The sequence below is a fragment of the Ovis aries genome, chromosome 6 (assembly GCF_016772045.2).
Source record: "Ovis aries strain OAR_USU_Benz2616 breed Rambouillet chromosome 6, ARS-UI_Ramb_v3.0, whole genome shotgun sequence".
NCBI lineage: Eukaryota > Metazoa > Chordata > Mammalia > Artiodactyla > Bovidae > Ovis > Ovis aries.
Window position 1 is genome coordinate 61937580 of NC_056059.1, and position 17797 is coordinate 61955376.

Here is a 17797-nt window from a genome sequence, read left to right on the forward strand (position 1 = left end):
AGCCGCCCAATTCATGTTTGATAAAATGAATAAAAAAGCAAACCTCAGGTCCCCACTCGCGCGCCAACTCGCGTGGGTAGACGGAGACCTGGAGGCCTTGGCCCTCTGTAGAGTTTGCAGGACTATGCGGGGTGTGTGTGGGTATGTGCGTGGAGAGGGCCTGATCCCCCAAGTTTAGGGTCGAGTCGAGTCCCGGGGGAGTGCCAGGGGAGGAGGTGGCCCGGGAAAGGCGGAGGAGGGCGCACGAACCAGAGGGCGCGCAGGACACGCAGCAGCGCCGCGCGCGCTCGGGCGGCGCGACCCGGGAGGCGGACTCTCTCTTAACCCTCGCTGTCTCCCCATCCCTCTTCCTTTTTAAAGGACGTCGTGGAGGCAGAGCTGTCAGCAACCGCGAGGCCGTTTGTACTTGGCCCGGCCAGGCTGACTCCCGTGACAGACAGGGGCGGGGGCTGAGGGGCCGCCTGTCCCGAAGCCCCTTACGTGGGCATCTCGCATTCTCCTGCTTTGGGCTCCGCTCTGGACCCAGCGACGGCGGCGAGTCCAGGTGCTGCGCGGCCCGGGAGTTGCCAGCCCCGGACGCGATGGCTCCCGTGAGGAGTGGGGTGGGAGGTGGCCGAGGGCTAGGCGAGCCCCTCGCGCCCGGAGAGTTATGAGCGGGGCAAAGGACCGCAGCATCAGCCCAAGCCGCAGCCTCGGCCGGCGCCTCCCGCGGGCCCTCGCCAACTCGCCCCCGCGCACCATGCCGACCCCCGGCCGGCTGAGCCCGCCGCGCAGTCCCTGCTTCCTCCCTGACCCCCGCTAACCCCCAGGGGACTGGTTTTGGCCGCCAGGGTAGCTCCCCAGGCCGCTCCCCCGGAGAGGCGGAACCGCGGGGCGAGCGGAGCCCCGGCTCAGCCCTTCGCTCTCCAGCCGCGTCCCCCTCCCGGCCGCCCGGCGCGCCCGCGGCGATGGGGGCGCTGCTGGCGCTCTGCCTCCTCTTGGGCTGGCTACGCGCGGGCCCGGCGGGCGCCCAGCAGCCCGCAGAGTACTGCCACGGCTGGGTGGACGTGCAGGGCAACTACCACGAGGGTTTCCAGTGCCCGGAGGACTTCGACACGCTGGACGCCACCATCTGCTGCGGCTCCTGCGCGCTGCGCTACTGCTGCGCGGCGGCCGACGCCAGGCTGGAGCAGGGCGGCTGCACCAACGACCGCGGCGAGCTGGAGCACCCGGGCATCACGGCGCGTGAGTACGGGCCCAAGGTGGGGCAGACCCTGCCCGGCCGCGCGGCCGGGCTGCCGTGTGTGCCGACCGGTGTGCGCGCAAAGAGGCGTGCCAGGCCTTCCCGGGTCTGCGCAAAGGGGACGCTAGAAAGTGGGGGGGATCAAGGGAGAAGTGGGTGGTCGCGTTTCAGGTCAGGGGCGCTGTTCCTTTGCAGTCCCGATTCCCGCCACACGCGGTCTCCGCCGGTCTGCCCAGGAGCTAGTTCGCAACGGACCGCGAGGACCGCGGGGCTTGCACCCAGTGACTCAGGGGGAGAAGCAGAGAGCCCTGGGCGCTCACGACATTTCAAAGAAGGGCTGTGGGGGCCGCGCCAGGCTGGACTTGAGTTTTCAGAGTTGGTAAGGGTGCCCTACTCTGCGCCCTGGGAGCTCCGGGAGCTTTGAGGAGCGCTGATGGCGCAGGGAACGCAACTCTTGGGGTGAGTTTATCTGTAGCCCCACGGCGGTAAGGAACTTAAGCCACATTTGTGTGTGTGTGTGGCCGTTTGGTAGTGTTTCTAAGCCCCATTCTCACGACTTCCTTTCATTTCTCTGCATCGAATTACCCACTCCGGCCCACCCCCTATTGTCACGCTTTTCAGAAATGCCCAGGTCCTCCGGTTGGATATTTAGAAACCAGGGTCGCAGGGGCTTCCCCGCCCCCTATTCTCACGTCGGAAAACACGGGTCAAGTTTCCGCTTACTTCAGAGCAGAATAAATCACAACCCCAGCAGAGGAACTTTACACCTTACAAAACAAAAAACTTTCCACCTGAATCGGAACTTCAGGGAGACCATTTAGAGCTCCAGGCGATGGTTTTATGGCCGAGAAACCGGAGGAGCGGGGGCAGGGGACGTGGAGGTGGGGGAGCCGAGAGAGAGCCTTGACACCCCAGAACTCCAGAGCGGGGGTCTGAAGCGGGCCAAAGACAGTCCCCAGGCAAGGTGGGAGAGGCTGGAGAGATGATTAACGGCGCTGGAGCTCCAGTCCCCTGAGACTGACAATCCAGAGGAAAGGGGGTCCCACCTTAGAACTCCATTAGAACTTCAAGGAATTTGACTTTGGAGGGCAAAATACCTGTGTAGAGGATTGAGAAGTGGCTTCTGGGGGAAAGATGTTCAGTGGAAAGTAGGGAACTCGAAGGCGGCCTGGCCTGTTCTGAAAGTACAAACTGGCTTTACAGTCACTCGCCATCTGCAAAGCAAGTGCCAAGTGCCGGGTCTACCTCGGGGACCCCATCCTGGCCTCCCACAGTGCTCTGTGGCAGGAGAGGGGCAAATCTCTGCACCCACCCAGCCTGGGGTCTGACAAAGCCTCAGGACCTTCCCTTGCCAGCTTGTCATTTTGGGCAAGTTACTTAACTGCTCTGGGCCGCTTCTCAACTCTAAAATGGGCATGTTGGTCTCAGAGGAGTTAGGCTGTGAAATAAATGAGTGTATGGATGCTCAGCAAGGTGCTGAGTGAGTAGTCACTTTAGACTTGCCTTCTGCAGGGCAAGAAGTAGTAAGAAGTGCTGGTAACCTTCTTCTAGTAAGACAGGGCAGAGTGGGTGGCACCTGGAAGAGCTTACTCCCAGGAGCCCACAGATCTTAGGGTGGATAATTCCCTGTCACTCTTTGCCTGTGTGTCTTTGGGAAACTCAGCAACTCTCCAATATGTTTCCACATCTGGAAACTAGACCATATCATTCCTTCCTCAAAGGGTTACATGAATTTGATAATAAATACAAAATAGGCACACAGTAGGGTCTTGGTCGGATATGACTGAGCATCTTCACTTTCATTTTTCACTTGCATGCATTGGAGAAGGAAATGGCAACCCATTCCAGTGTTCTTGCCTGGAGATTCCCAGGATGGGGGAGCCTGGTGGGCTGCCATCTATGGGGTCACACAGAGTCAGACACGACTCAAGCGACTTAGCAGCAGCAGCAGCAGCAGCAGAGTCTTAGTCAATGCAGATTTGCTTTCTTCTACCTCTAAGCCAGAGGTTTGCATCCCAAGGCAGCTCTATCAGGCAGGGGCCACACCTGGAGGACTGTTTGGGAGGTGCCTCTGGGTGGGAAACATTATGTCTGCCTTAGAGAGAGAAGGGAACTGGGGTTAACTCTGTCAAAAAGGTGCACTCCCAGAAAGTGTGGGTCACCAACACCAAGGACCACACCTCAGTCTAGCTAAAGTTCAGTCTGACCTTCCCAGAATTTGAGTGGGGATCGAGAGGCAGGAGCATGATGGCTGGCAGAGGCATCCCAAATTGTTTCTGGAAAGAAGTATCCAGACAGGACAGTCTGTCATGTGGTAGGAGACACAGTTAATGTGGGCCTGCTATGGATTTCTTTATACTATTCTTTCTGTAGTCTTAGAAAATCCTGGGGGTTTCACTTAACAGGTCCGGCTCTCTTTGCTCAGATCAGAGATTCTTGGATAGGAGATGGATTTTCACCCTTAGCATCTTTAAGCACCCCACTGTGATAAAACTCCTAAAACCTGGATTGAAAGCCAGTGTTATGGTAACCCCCCAAACTCATCTTTTCCCTCCCTCCAGTGCGTGGACAGGCAGATAGAGTCTGTTCCTTCTGATTTCCAGATGTGCAATATGATGGCTAATTGCTAACAGAGTCTACAGTATCAGTCTGCTTCCTCCCTGCTAGGAGCAAGAATATTCTATTATCACAGTTTGCAATTCAGAGGTTACCAGTAACAAGCTCTGAGAAGCCGGGCTGACAAGGTGGTTGAATAGACCTTCCACCTCCTACCCGTGAGCAGCCCAGAGTTTGGGAATCTCTCGTCCGAGTACCTGTGCCTGTTTTTGCCTTCTAGAGCCTGTCTACGTTCCCTTCCTGATTGTTGGCTCCATCTTCATTGCCTTCATCATCCTAGGCTCTTTAGTGGCTATTTATTGCTGCACCTGCTTGAGACCTAAGGAACCCTCGCAGCAGCCAATCCGCTTCTCACTCCGCAGCTATCAGACAGAGACTCTCCCCATGATCTTGACTTCTACGAACCTCAGGGCACCTTCCAGGCAGTCCAGCACGGCCACCAGCTCCAGCTCCACTGGGGGCTCCATCCGAAGGTTCTCCTTTGCCCGGGCAGAACCAGGCTGCCTGGTGCCCTCACCACCCCCACCTTACACCACAGGCCACCCAATCCACTTGACCCAGCCGTCCGGATTCCTGGTGTCACCCCAGTACTTCACTTACCCGCTCCAGCAGGAGCCCCCGCTGCCCGGGAAGAGCTGTCCAGACTTCAGTTCCAGTTGACAGGCCACGGCCACAGATCCATCATCTAGTGCAATGGCACACCTGGGGATGCTGCTGCCATGGCCACCAGGAGCCCCAGCAGAATTCCACCCGGACCAGCAACGTCATGGAGGAGAGCGCAAGGAAGATGCAGCGCCTCTTAGTCTTGAGGTTCCTGGCTGCAGTCACAGAACGGCTGTATGAGGAAAATTGCTTTCTGGCTTTGAAAGCATGGTGACTGTTACATTTCAACTTATGCTACTTTTATTCAAAATATGCAGTAGTCCCACTTGAAAGTTACAAATCGGCTAAAGCTGTTTTATTGGACAACTCAGCTATCCTACATAGGCCTATGTGTTCTTTTTTCATTATAAGTTCTTTAGTGAGTCATAATACAAATATATACATAAATAAGCAGAGAAATTGTACCTGATTGTAATTATCGAAGGCTCATTTAAAAAATTAACTGCTAAGTAAACTGAAGAGACAGTGAACAGCCTGTTTATAATTTGGGGAGCAACTTAACTGGGAATAACATTAGCATCATGAGAACAGTTATTTTTTAAATCAATAGCTAAATTTTGTTGGAAATATGAGTGTCTTCAGAAGATTTCAATAACTGCATGAGAAATTTAACATTTTAAATATTTACTTAGATATTCATTGTAGCAGAGATCTTATGTAAAAGCATTTCCCCCACCTGCCCAAGGGAATATTTATTGCAGACATTTTGTTCAGCAACATTTAGTGTTTAAATGAAAGTTGAACAGTTGGGTCCTAAAACATTTATTTGTAAAATGAGTTATGTACAAATGTAAAGATTTGTAATTTAATGTATTTACTACACTGATGGTACTAATTATTTAGTAGTCACACTGTAATTTTTTATGTTAATAATAAGCGTGGAGTTCAAAGTCCAGCTTTGGCTCTAATCATCTGATATTATGTATCTTAAGTGCCACTGAATTCCATGTCTGATGACTAAATATTTGGGCATATATCCTGCTGGATTAGAATAAATAAAATGCTTTATGTTTTCATGAAACCTCTTTGAAAGTTTAGATCAAAGTGCTTCATTCTGTCTCCTTAATGATATTCTCTGCTATTCAATAAAAGGAAATGTCTTTACCTAACACTTCATAATCTGAAATGAAAAAAAATCTATATTAATTTTGTATTATGTTCTAAAGCTGTTTTCTACACTGGGGCGCTTGAAAGCAGCCCAGGAAGTGAGCGTTTAGAGACATCAGCCTGTGGGCTACAATCCTGAGCTGTGTCATTTGCATAGATTTAAAAATTGGGGCATTTCTCATAAGAATCTGAATTTTGGCTTCTCGTGGCATGAAGAGGATGTGCCAACAACGGTGCTGTTTTGCCGGGGGTAGGAGGTCCTTTTCAGAGAGGGTCCTTGCCTTCCACCAGCCTTCTGCCTGGTCTCCCTGGCCTGGCCCATCTCCCTCAGTTTTGTTGCCTCTTGGCCCCTTGGGTGTCCTTTGGAAACCCAGGTTTATATGGGTTCATACTATTGTGTGTCATCCTCAATAGCTGTTGTCAAATACAGATCCTTTAGAGGTGGAATGCTGACCTAAGAAAAGTCATTTGGCTTTGACTCTTTGTTTTCTAGTTGAGGAAGCAAGTTGGAAGATGCTGTGTCTTTGCCCAAACTGATGGCAGGAGCTCTGGCTTCTGGTCTCCTGCTTCCTCCTGTAACTAATCCAGGTACCCAAAGTTAGACCAGATAATTAAGGAATAAACATAGGAAGGAAGGGAGGGAGGGGGGAAGGTAGAAAGGAAGGAAAGAAAAGGAGGTAGCGGGAGAGGGAAGGAGGGAGGAAAGGCTGAACGTAAAAGGATAAACATTTGTGTCAAGCTCTGGAATTCACTCTCATGTCGTTAGGCTGGCTTTATTCATGTTTGTTACACACTGCTCCTTTGCTATTTTAATCTTTACTGGACTCTTATGACTCAAACAGTATTCTAAATATTTATATGCACTAACTCTTCCCCTCCATCAGCCCCGGCAAACAATGCAACATGGAGGTATTGTAATTCCTATTTTATAGATTTGGAAACCAAGGCATACAGGAGTGAAGTAACTTGCCCACGATCCCACAGCTAGTCAGTCCTGGAGCTATCTGCATAACCAGATTCCAACAGCAAGGGAACACCAGCTTTGAGGTTTCTTTAATTGTCTCTGGGGACACAATCCACTGACAGGTAAAGCATGAGGCTCAGGGCCTCTCTCCAGGACAGTGATTATTAACTCTGTTCGAGCTAGTGAGTTTTCCTTAGAACAAATATTTTGTGTCATGCCTTTAACTGTCCACAAGCTTCGCTGGTGGCTCAGATGGTAAAGAATCTGCCTGCAATGTAAGATATCCAGATTTGATCCCTGGATTGCAAAGATCCCCTGGAGAATGGAATGGTAACCCACTCTAGTATTCTTGCCTGGAGAATTCTGTGGAGAGAAGAGCCTGGCAGATTGCAGTCCAATGGGGTTGCAAAGAGTTGGACATGACTGAGCGACTAACACTTTCACTTTTAACTGCCCTAAAGTGAAATTCCTAGATCATATTACTCACTACACATATATTTAAAAACAATCAACATAATGTCTTAATGGTAAATAGAAAGGCGAACGAAAAGGAGAATTATTTCATAATGTAAAAGCTTCAGCACATTTTACAGATGACTCACAGGAGAACCTCTTCACCCAGGAATCACTGAGATGTGACAGCTCCCCGTCCAGACCTATGCAAGTTTACAACACTATCAATTTATACTCCAGAGTTGCCCTACTGTTACTGAGAATTTTTCCCAAACAAAGTTTGATCTTCTTTTAATCTGCACCATAGTTATATATCTGGAAAATTCAGTGTATATTTAAGGCAGTGCAGAAAATACTTAGATAAAATGGGACTAGATTCTTCCACTGATACGAATGGAGGGATATTTCAAAGTCCTGCTCATGGACATCAAGTAGTTGTTGGGCCAGCTGTCTCATGCACTGTAGGATCTCTGAAGAACAGAAGTTCTATATTTTGAAAGGTAGCTATGCAGTTAATCAGTTCAGTTCAGTCGCTCAGTCGTGTCTGACTCTTTTGTGACCCCGTGAACCGCAGCATGCCAGACCTCCCTGTTCATCACCCGGAGTCCACCCAAACCCATGTCCATTGAGTCGGTGATGTCAACCAACCATCTCATCCTCTGTTGTCCCCTTCTCCTCCTGCCCTCAATCTTGCCCAGCATCAGGGTCTTTTCCAATGAGTCAGCTCTTCACATCAGGTGGCCAAAGTATTGGAGTCTCAGCTTCAACATCAGTCCTTCCAATGAACACCCAGGACTGACCTCCTTTAGGATGGACTGGTTGGATCTCCTTGCAGTCCAAGGGGCTCTCGAGAGTCTTCTCCAACACCACAGTTCAAAAGCATCAATTCTTTAAGGCTCAGCTTTCTTTATGGTCCAACTCTCATATCCATACATGACCACTGGAAAAACCATAGCTTTGATGAGACAGACCTTTATTGGTAAAGTAATGTCTCTGCTTTTTAATATGCTGTTTAGGTTGGTCATAACTTTCCTTCCATGGAGTAAGCGTCTTAATTTCATGGCTGCAGTCACCATCTGCAGTGATTTTGGAGCCCCTCAAAATAAAGTCAGCCACTGTTTCCACTGTTTTCCCATCTATTTCCCATGAAGTGATGGGACCAGATGCCATGATCTTTGTTTTCTGAATGTTGAGCTTTAAGCCAACTTTTTCACTCTCCTCTTTCACTTTCATCAAGAGGCTCTTTAGTTCTTCTTCACTTTCTGCCATAAGGGTGGTGTCATTTGCATATCTGAGGTTATTGATATATAACCTCAATATATCAATATATCCCAGCAATCCTGATTCCAGCTTGTGTTTCATCCAGCCCAGCGTTTCTCATGATGTACTCTGCATATAAGTTAAATAAGCAGGGTGACAATATACAGCCTTGATGTATTCCTTTTCTTATTTGGAACCAGTCTGTCATTCCATGTCCAGTTCTAACTGTTGCTTCCTGACCTGCATACAGATTTCTCAAGAGGCAGGTCAGGTGGTCTGTATTCCCATCTCTTTCAGAATTTTCCACAGTTTATTGTGATCCACACAGTCAAAGGCTTTGGCATAGTCAATAAAGCAGAAATAGATGTTTTCTGGAACTCTCTTGTTTTTTCCATGAACCAGTGGATGTTGGCAATTTGCTCTCTGGTTCCTCTGCCTTTTCTAAAACCAGCTTGAACATCAGGAAGTTCATGGTTCACGTATTGCTGAAGCCTGGCTTGGAGAATTTTGAGCATTACTTTACTAGCATGTGAGATGAGTACAGTTGTTTGGTAGTTTGAGCATTCTTTGGCATTGCCTTTCTTTGGGATTGGAATGAAAACTGACCTTTTCCAGTCCTGTGGCCACTGCTGAGATTTCCAAATTTGCTGACATATTGAGTGCAGCACTTTCACAGCATCACCTTTTAGGATCTGAAATATCTCAACTGGAATTACATCACCTCCACTAGCTTTGTTTGTAGTGATGCTTCCTAAGGCCCATTGACTTCACATTCCAAGATGTCTGGCTCTAGGTGAGTGATCACACCGTCGTGATTATCTGGGTCCTGAAGATCGTTTTTGTACAGTTCTTCTGTGTATTCTTGCCACCTCTTCTTAATATCTTCTTCTGTTATGTCCCTACCATTTCTGTCCTTTATTGAACCCTTCTTTACATGAAATGTTGCCTTGGTATCTCTAATTTTCTTGCAGAGATCTATAGTCTTTCCCATTCTATTGTTTTCCTCTATTTCTTTGCATTGATCACCGAGGAAGGCTTTCTGATCTCTCCTTGCTATTCTTTCAAACTCTGCATTCAAATTGGTATATCTTTCCTTTTCTCCTTTGCTTTTTGCTTCCCTTCTTTTCACAACTATTTGTAAGGCCTCCTCAGACAGCCATTTTGCTTTTTTTGGCATTTCTTTTTCTTGGGGATAGTCTTGATTCCTGTCTCCTGTACAATGTCACAAACCTCCATCCATAGTTCATCAGGTACTCTATCAGATCTAGTCCCTTAAATCTATTTCTCACTTCCACTGTATAGTCATAAGGGATTTGATTTAGGTCATACCTGAATGGTCTAGTGGTTTTCCCACTTTCTTCAATTTAAGTCTGAATTTGGCAATAAGGAGTTCATGATCTGAGCCACAGTCAGCTCCTGGTCTTGTTTTTGCTGACTGTATAGAGCTTCTCCATCTTTGGCTGCAAAGAATATAATCAATCTGATTTTGGTGTTGACCATCTGGTGATGTCCATGTGTAGAGTCTTCTCTTGCGTTGTTGGACGAGGGTGTTTGCTATGACCAGTGCGTTCTCTTGGCAGAACTCTGTTAGCCTTTGCCCTGCTTCATTCTGTACTCCAAGGCCAAATTTGCCTGTTACTCCAGGTGTTGCAGATAATGGATAACATGAATTAAACACCATGTGTGTGTTGTCTTACCTGTATCATTTAATCTTCCTAACCCTGAAGTCGGGACTCTTACCATGCCTGTTTGGCAGATAAAGAGATCAAAGCAGAAAGATTGAACACTGTGCCCAAGACTGATGATAAGAGAACCAAGATTTGGACCCAGGCCCACTGCTTTGAAACCCTACATTATGGCGTGTACCAAGAAGTCCTAATTTTCTTAGGAAAAAAAAAATTCCAACCTACTGTTCAGAAAATCTTTTTGGGGAAGTGTTGTAACGTTGACTGTAACATTATACACACCCTTTAGACAGAGGGGATTGTAACCATTCACGGCATTGGTGCCTTGTTCCGGGAACATAAAATATTAAAGAGCACAAAACAAAACACTAGCGGCAAACATCTCTCTCTTTACGCCTGAGAAACTGAGACGAGGGGGTGGTTTAGGTAAATCGTGGAGTCACAGTGTCTGGGTTAGTTTTCTGGGCGTGTTGCCCATAAGTTGAGAGATTTGGGGCTACTTTATGTCCCTAGGTGTCTGTTTTCTCTTTTGTAAAATGGAGATGTTAATTGCACCCTACTGCTGAGGGTTGTCTTAAGGAATCAGAAGTCAGAATCCTTGCCCCAGTGACTTGCACTGGGGAGGGCCTGGGGAGGGAGCAGTGTCATCAGTCCATGGTACATAATAGAAAGCAGATGAAATCTCACGTATAAAAGCAGGGCTGAGTACTGTGGAAGGGAAGAGGTAACGTAGATTGGAGGGCACAGAACAGGGAAAATGGCCCGGCGGTTTGATAGAATTAGTCCCTGGCAATCCATGGCCTCCTATCATACTTGGCCAACTTCTTATTGCTTGAGACAGAGCTAGCACCCTCCCACCCTGCTCTCAGAAAAACACTTTTAACAAACCTACTTTTATTCACTTCAAAGTGAACAGATTGTAATTTTAATTGTCCCAAATGCATAGATTTTTCCACCCTATTTTTCATTGATTTTTTTGTTTTGTTTTGTTTTTTAGCTATTCCCCATGGAGGAGAATTTGCCAGATTGAGTTAAATTTATAGAAAAATTTCTTTCTAAAACCAGGTAACCAAAAAGGTTCCTGAGAATATGTACAATCACAATTAGGAGTATGATGCATTTCACTGGGTCTGGATCAGTTTACTTATGCATAACCTAAAAGGCTTATTTAGTATATGTTCAGGAAAAATAAGGATTTACGAGCATGTTAAACTATTAAGGCAACACACACATATTTTTATATGTATAAGACTTTCAAAATTTCAGTTAAACAGTTGCTAATGAAGTTATTCTGACAAGAGTTTACATTTGAATTGCTGGTTACATAGTCTGTACTTGAAATAGAGACTGAATAGTAAAAAATATTACATTTTCCAACAATTTTTATTAGCTTACTAGTGAAATGATCCAGGTTAGAAAGATCTTTCTTCATTAAAATGAGTGGTTCTGTATACTGAAATAGAAGCTTTAGGTCTGAGATGCCTTAAGCACATAAAAACAATCTTTAAATGGGGATGATGTACTGGGTTTATGTATTTCAAGTCTGCTATTTCCTTATGGTGGTGTTACATGGTGGTGCTTATTTTAAGAGGGATGATGTTGAATGTGAAAATATTTGGCATAATTCACAGGTTACTTTTCTGAACATTGTTTTGCTGTGATTTTGCATGGGGGACCCATACTCAATTGTTGCCCCCAGGAAAAGGTTGTGGGGAGGGAAGCGGGGTCCCAGGCAGGGAAGCATACCCTGCCTCTCACTCTGATGAAACCAGAGGCTCTTCACGTTGCTTCCCCAATGGGTCTCTGTGAACTCATCCTGTTCTAACAGTTTTCCAAAATGCAGTTTCCCTTGTTCCTTTTACCAAATGGTGATTATTTTGATTGTCTTGTCCTCACTTCCAAGGTTTTGCTATATTTTGTCTCATGTGACAATTTGACTATTTTCTGGTTACTTCCTTCAAATTTTATTGGCCAAATGTGGCCACTCTCTCATAACACTTAAACAATTTCGGTGGGGTTTAGAAATCTTAAAAACTTCATCCTGTGTGAAAGAAGGAGCCATGAGTTAGTTGTTGACTTACAGGCTGATTTAAACCTGTACCGAGGACAATCTTGGAGGCTTTTCTGATTGAAGAGTCAAAATATACTAATTTTATTTAGAATTATTTTTATTGTCATCATTTTGGCCACATTGTGCAGAACGTGGGGATCTTAGTTCCTGGACCAGGGATTGAACTCACACCCCTTGCATTGGAAGCTTGGAGTCTTAACCACGGGACCACCAGGGAAGTCCAAAAATTATTTTTTGATAATTACTGAACTACCAACTCTTATAAAATTAGAGTTAATATACCCCACTTTTATATTGCATTGAATGGGATTTACAATGCAGGGATATTTTCAATTATCATTGGGGTTGTAGATAAAATGTTAACGTTGTTATTAAACAGATATATACCTTCTCAAACTATAGTTATAGCAGTTTTGAAGGTTTTATGAAGAGATATAGTTTCTAAAACTAGCAATTAAAACGAACACTTTTCTTTATGTAATGGTACAGTTTATTTCATTTTTAATAAGAGGACAAAAATGTTTAAAATTTGCAGTTTAAAACATGCACATTCACAAAAGGCCAATGACATATAACACTGTGTGGAACTGAATATTACTCGACTTTAATAACTATTTATAAAACAGTGCATTGAACATCGAGATAAACACACCTGAGAAAAAGACTCGAATCACAGGTTCGGTGCTCTCCACTTATGCAGCGTCACAATTTCTACAGCAGTTTCAGCAGGAATGGTTTTTCATGGAGCTGAAAATACTATTTTATTTTGAATACAAACTGCAATTTTCCACAGTAGCTGCCTTCCAAGGCTGCCTTTTTCTTTTTTTAACCTAATAAACTTGAAAATGTGAAAAATGAAGCTTGAAGGAGTAAAACAAACAACAAACAGTATTTACTGCATTTATGGCTTCTAGTCTAGAACTATGAAACAAAAACATGTACTTTTAAATATTCTGCTCACATCTTTGCAAGAGCAGATTTACCTATGGAAAGTTGCTGTTAATTCAAAGTAAGCAAGTATGAAATCTAGCTTTTTTTTTTTGTCCTACTTAAGGGAGATTTATTTGCTGAGAAATTTTGTGAGCTTTATTAAGAAAAGTTCTTAGAGGCAAGCTAAACAAAAGTTTCAATTAAATTAGTTCAAATTTGTTTGTAAAATAATTTACTTATTAAGAAAAAAGTTGTGTGGAGAACCAGTTAATTTGTCCATTGAATATTAAGTCTCAGGTAGGCCATGAGATAATTTTATAAGGCAGAAATAAACATCAAGATTTACAGCAATAGCCATGCGTTGGCCTAGGCCACTTTAAATATTAATTCATGCAAACCATAAACCTATCAAAAACACAGCTGCTCTCATACAGAAAATAAATCAAGACGAAAAATGGAAAACATTTATTTCCCTTCCTTCAAAATTCAACTTACATTCCATTTTAATAGCTGTTGAAGGTTAATTAAAATGCAGCAAAGTATAACAGTTTCACAAGTGACTTCACTTATTTTAATGTGAGAAAAATCAGACTATGCTCTCTTTAAGAGGCATTATAGAAATGTTCATCATTAAAAAGCATTTATTAGGCACCAGACTGCATGGTGTTTACATTAAATAATTTACAAAAAGAATTCCATGGGCCTGGTTCATATGATGTGAATAGGGTGGCAATTTGCTCAATAAATTTTGTACATGGTTATAGATTTATCAGATGATATAAGTCTTAGAACCAGGACATATCAAAGGGCAAACTGCACAAAAATAAACACTAATGATTATTTAGCTTTGTAATAATGATGATTTTGTTATACATAAAAATTTGTGAATATGCAATCTAGTACATTCATATTAGTATTCATTTCCTGAAAGAACATTTTACGTGACAGATGAGTGATACACAGCATACACAAAGGCAGAACAAATTATCACATGATTTTCACACTGGATATTTAGGAGGCAGGACTGCAAAATTAAAATACAAAAATGTAATGACCAGAATAAATATAGATTTCTTAAATTCATTTTTTTCCCCCTTGGAAATTAAGACAGAATTGCTGATTCAGTGACCACACAATTCATGTAAATGGCTAATACTGAATATAATACACAGCCACCTGACTTGATTAGAAGAAGTTTTCCATTAACTTTGCCACATTGCCCAAGCAGGCTCATGTCAGCCAGAGTGTTGTGTGGGAGGGTGGATGGCGCTTATTCCATTTAAAATTTACTACATTCCTGAGAAACACCATTTTTCCTGCTCATACTTTCTACCATATAGCATCTTTCTGGGTGTGAGATACCAATATATTTTTATATGTATATATAAAACATTTAGAAAGTTCATGCTCAATATCACTGTGTACTAGTCGATGCTAAAGAAGCAACTTCCAACTATTCAATGCAAAATAAATGAGGATTTTCTGCTGTGAGTAGTATTTTCTGAACTGTAAACACTGTAAAGCAATGGTGTTAGCATTTGCCAGAGTCCCTATAAGGGACTTTTTAATTGAAGAATGTCCCTTATTTCAGGAAATACACATTAAAAGTCCCTTCAACTGTTTATTTTAATCCTGGTAAAACCTGTGTTACCCACCCCCGCCTCACCCTACTTAGGAAGGTTGAAAAAAGGAGGGTTTTCTCTAACACTACAGTCACTGCAGTTGCAGCGCTGTCTTTGAAGTTTTACCAAGGTGGTCACTCCCTGCTGCCTACCCCTCAACTCCCTACCGAGAAGCCAAGAGATTGACTTAATGTCGATAACTCAAAAACAGGTCCACGGGACAAAAAGGCATAAATCAGTCATGTTTCAGATCATGCCCTTTCACATTTTTAACCATGAGTCCTCCACTCATGTTGAAGAGCTCCACAGAAACAAATCATGTTTCAAGGTAAAAATAAAGCTTCCAGTTTTCTTAAGTCAGAAAAGTCAGTTCTATTACACTCATCACATTTTTATATTAAAATTATGGAGAAGGATGTCACCTGTGAGGTGAGGGGAAATGGAAGCAGCCCTTTTCTGGAACTCCTATTAATTGTTTCTCCCAACGGATGTACTTCATTCTTCTTATTTTTAAAAAAAAACAAAACCTTTATTCCTTTCCCTTGATTCTTGTTTTCCATTTTTTTTGTGGTGTGACTTCACCTGTCATCACGGAGGCCCAGATGTGCTGAATAGCCATTCAGTAAGAAACACTGTGACGTCTGAATTTTGAAGATGATCTTAGACTCTTAGGCCTGCAGTCTTGCATATTTGAATTCATGCTTTTCTTAATCTGAACTCCGAATGGAAAGGGTGTGGAGAGTGAAGTATGTCACATTCTTAACCCTTTTAAATTCAAATTATGTATGTCATAACCTCTCTTATTTGTAGAAAGTGTGGGAGGCATACGTGTAACTCAAGAGCTAAAAGTTCAGAGAAGGAAATAATATGTAGACTAAAATTTTAAATCTAGATTGAGAAAAAGGGTGAAAAGATGTGAAATTATTAAACTCAAGGAGTGATCTGAAAATCACCTCTCTCCTTAATTGTAACTGACTTATTTTTTTAAAGAGGAAGTTCTATCTGTTTTGCTGGTAAGTCCACTTAAAGGCAAACAGGCTTTTGAATACAAGGCAAAAAGTTTGCTTCAATCTCTGAAATGTATCTGAAAGCTAGAATTTTTTTTATTTCTACATGAAAGCATTATGTTAAAAATAGTGTAGAAAACTGATTGTGGTTTTTAAACAGCCCCTTCTCCATTAGTTGTTGGCATAGCAAAATAGGCATTTTCAGGAGATATCTTGGAAATGCTGAAACAATTAAATTGAATCTATATTTTAAAGAATATTAACAAAATCTACTCATGATGAACAGAGTTCTTTGTAAAGTTATAGGCTTGAATAAAATAGGTGTTTTTAAAATGGGAGGAAAGTACTACTTATTTGTTCCAATTAGCAGCATGTGACTAATATTGGGAGCTGCTTGACAAGTGAACTGTTTTAAGCTATTCTTGGTTATAAGTTCAGGGCAGTCACCTTAACCTGGGGCGTGCCATCAAGGACAACAGGCATCTGGAATGGGCACTACTAGGGAAAACCAAAACACAGGACAAAAAGCTGAGCCTACAGATGTTACAAAAGCCCAGGCATTTATCTGATATGGTTTTTCAAACACCTTGACAGAAGTATTGGAAATCTCACATAAACACTTACGTACATTTTTCTTAAAAAAAAAAAAAAAAAAAGAAAACTCAAAGACAAAATGACATCACTTAATCTACAGCAGAAGCCAGGTTGTAAGAAAAATCTCCACGATGATGAAACCTCATTAGAAAGGACGGAGACATAAGTACAGTTTTAAAAATCAGTATTGTAACAACAGTCACATAACCACTTGTGCACTTCCACTTGAACAAACAGACAAGACAAATGAGAAAGAAGCATTTGTAAGGCCAAAGGTGCAACATCACAGATATTAGTAGCAAATGCCTTGAAATACTCATTTTTACAAATCACTCTTAGATTTGAAAAGTCAGGCATGCAGATCTTACAGCAGAACTGGAGGTAAACTTTCTTGTAAATTTCTGGGCAAATGACTACTGAAGGAGAAATAGTAATACATTTATTGGACTTCTTTGGCAGACATTTATCAAGACAATTTTTGACACAAACACTTATCATTAATGTCTTGTTTAGAAATTTTGCTCAGTAAGTTGCTTCCTTAAGAAGGCTGTTTCCGCCCCCCCCCTCCCCAGCATGTTCTGAAATCTAAATTTGGATATCAAGAGTCCCTCTAATTTACTACCATTTTACAGATTTTTAATGGTGAATAGCCTTGTGGTGTATCCAAGACACTGATAGTTACAGCTCCAGAGAAACAGCAAAAGAATACTGACCTTTTCTCAGTTGGAAAAAACACTCTGGCAAGAGATGCAAGGTCATTTTCAATGTCTGTTTACAAAGACTTAGCAAATACTTTAGAAAATCTGAAAGAGATGGTGTTACAGTATAGTTGCACAGTGCTTACGTCTATAATATACATGAATCTGAATGTCAGTCAATGAGATGAGCTCAGATCCATTTCCCCTCCTTGGACCAGACTGGAATTGGTCAGCAGATTCTGGTGAAGACCTGGGACTCCCCTTAGAGATGTAGCTGAGCTGGCCTTGCAGCCCCTCGACCCATCACCACTCATCAGGTCTCTGCTTTGTGGTATCATATGCTCTAATCACTTCAGACTGTGAGACGATTCCATTTTCATCTTGAGAGAAGGCATACCCATCTGTAGATTAAAATAGAAATGGTGAGCTTGAAGTCACAGGAAGTCTCTGTTATTCTGAGTTTTGAGTGTTCATTTTCTAACTTGGGGAGCTAATGCATCCTTCCCTGCCTTTAAAAGCATAAAGACACTAATTTTACAACCCAAAACCTGTGGGACACTATAAAAGCAGTGCTAAGGGGAAAGTTCATAGCATTACAGGCATACCTCAAGAAACAAGAAAAAAGTCAAATAAATAACCTAAGTACACCTAAAGCAACTGGAAAAGGAAGAAATGGAGAACCCCAGGGTTAGTAGAAGGAAAGAAATCTTAAAAATTAGGGCAGAAATAAACGCAAAAGAAACAAAAGAGACCATAGCAAAAATCAACAAAGCCAAAAGCTGGTTCTTTGAAAGGATAAATAAAATTGACAAACCATTAGCCAGACTCATCAAGAAACAAAGGGAGAAAAATCAAATCAATAAAATTAGAAATGAAAATGGAGAGATCACAACAGACAACACAGA

The 17797-nt window shown here is 43.2% G+C and overlaps 2 protein-coding genes across 6 annotated transcripts in view; one reads left to right on the plus strand and one right to left on the minus strand.

Moving 5' to 3' along the window:
- The first annotated feature begins 383 nt into the window (after nt 1-383).
- On the plus strand, nt 384-5522 carry SHISA3 (shisa family member 3). Its single transcript, XM_015096480.3, has 2 exons — nt 384-1224; nt 4059-5522. The coding sequence occupies exons 1-2, from the start codon at nt 948-950 to the stop codon at nt 4496-4498; spliced, it is 717 nt and encodes a 238-aa protein (XP_014951966.2). The 5' UTR covers nt 384-947; the 3' UTR covers nt 4499-5522.
- Nucleotides 5523-12508: 6986 nt separating this feature from the next.
- ATP8A1 (ATPase phospholipid transporting 8A1) overlaps nt 12509-17797 on the minus strand; it is a 232344-nt gene continuing 227055 nt past the window's right edge. For all 5 annotated transcript variants that reach the window (XM_042251351.2, XM_042251349.2, XM_060417595.1 and 2 more), the window contains one exon: nt 12509-17293. In XM_042251351.2, the coding sequence (XP_042107285.1) occupies nt 17196-17293 (98 nt within the window). In that variant the 3' untranslated portion in view covers nt 12509-17195. The remainder of the gene's footprint in view (nt 17294-17797) is intronic.

Excerpts from the sequence above, each read along its gene's own strand:
- SHISA3 (XM_015096480.3), top strand. The coding sequence starts at position 948 with ATGGGGGCGCTGCTGGCGCTCTGCCTCCTCTTGGGCTGGCTACGCGCG. Across the intron at positions 1,225-4,058 it reads GCACCCGGGCATCACGGCGC|AGCCTGTCTACGTTCCCTTC; the intron begins GTGAGTACGGGC and ends TTTGCCTTCTAG.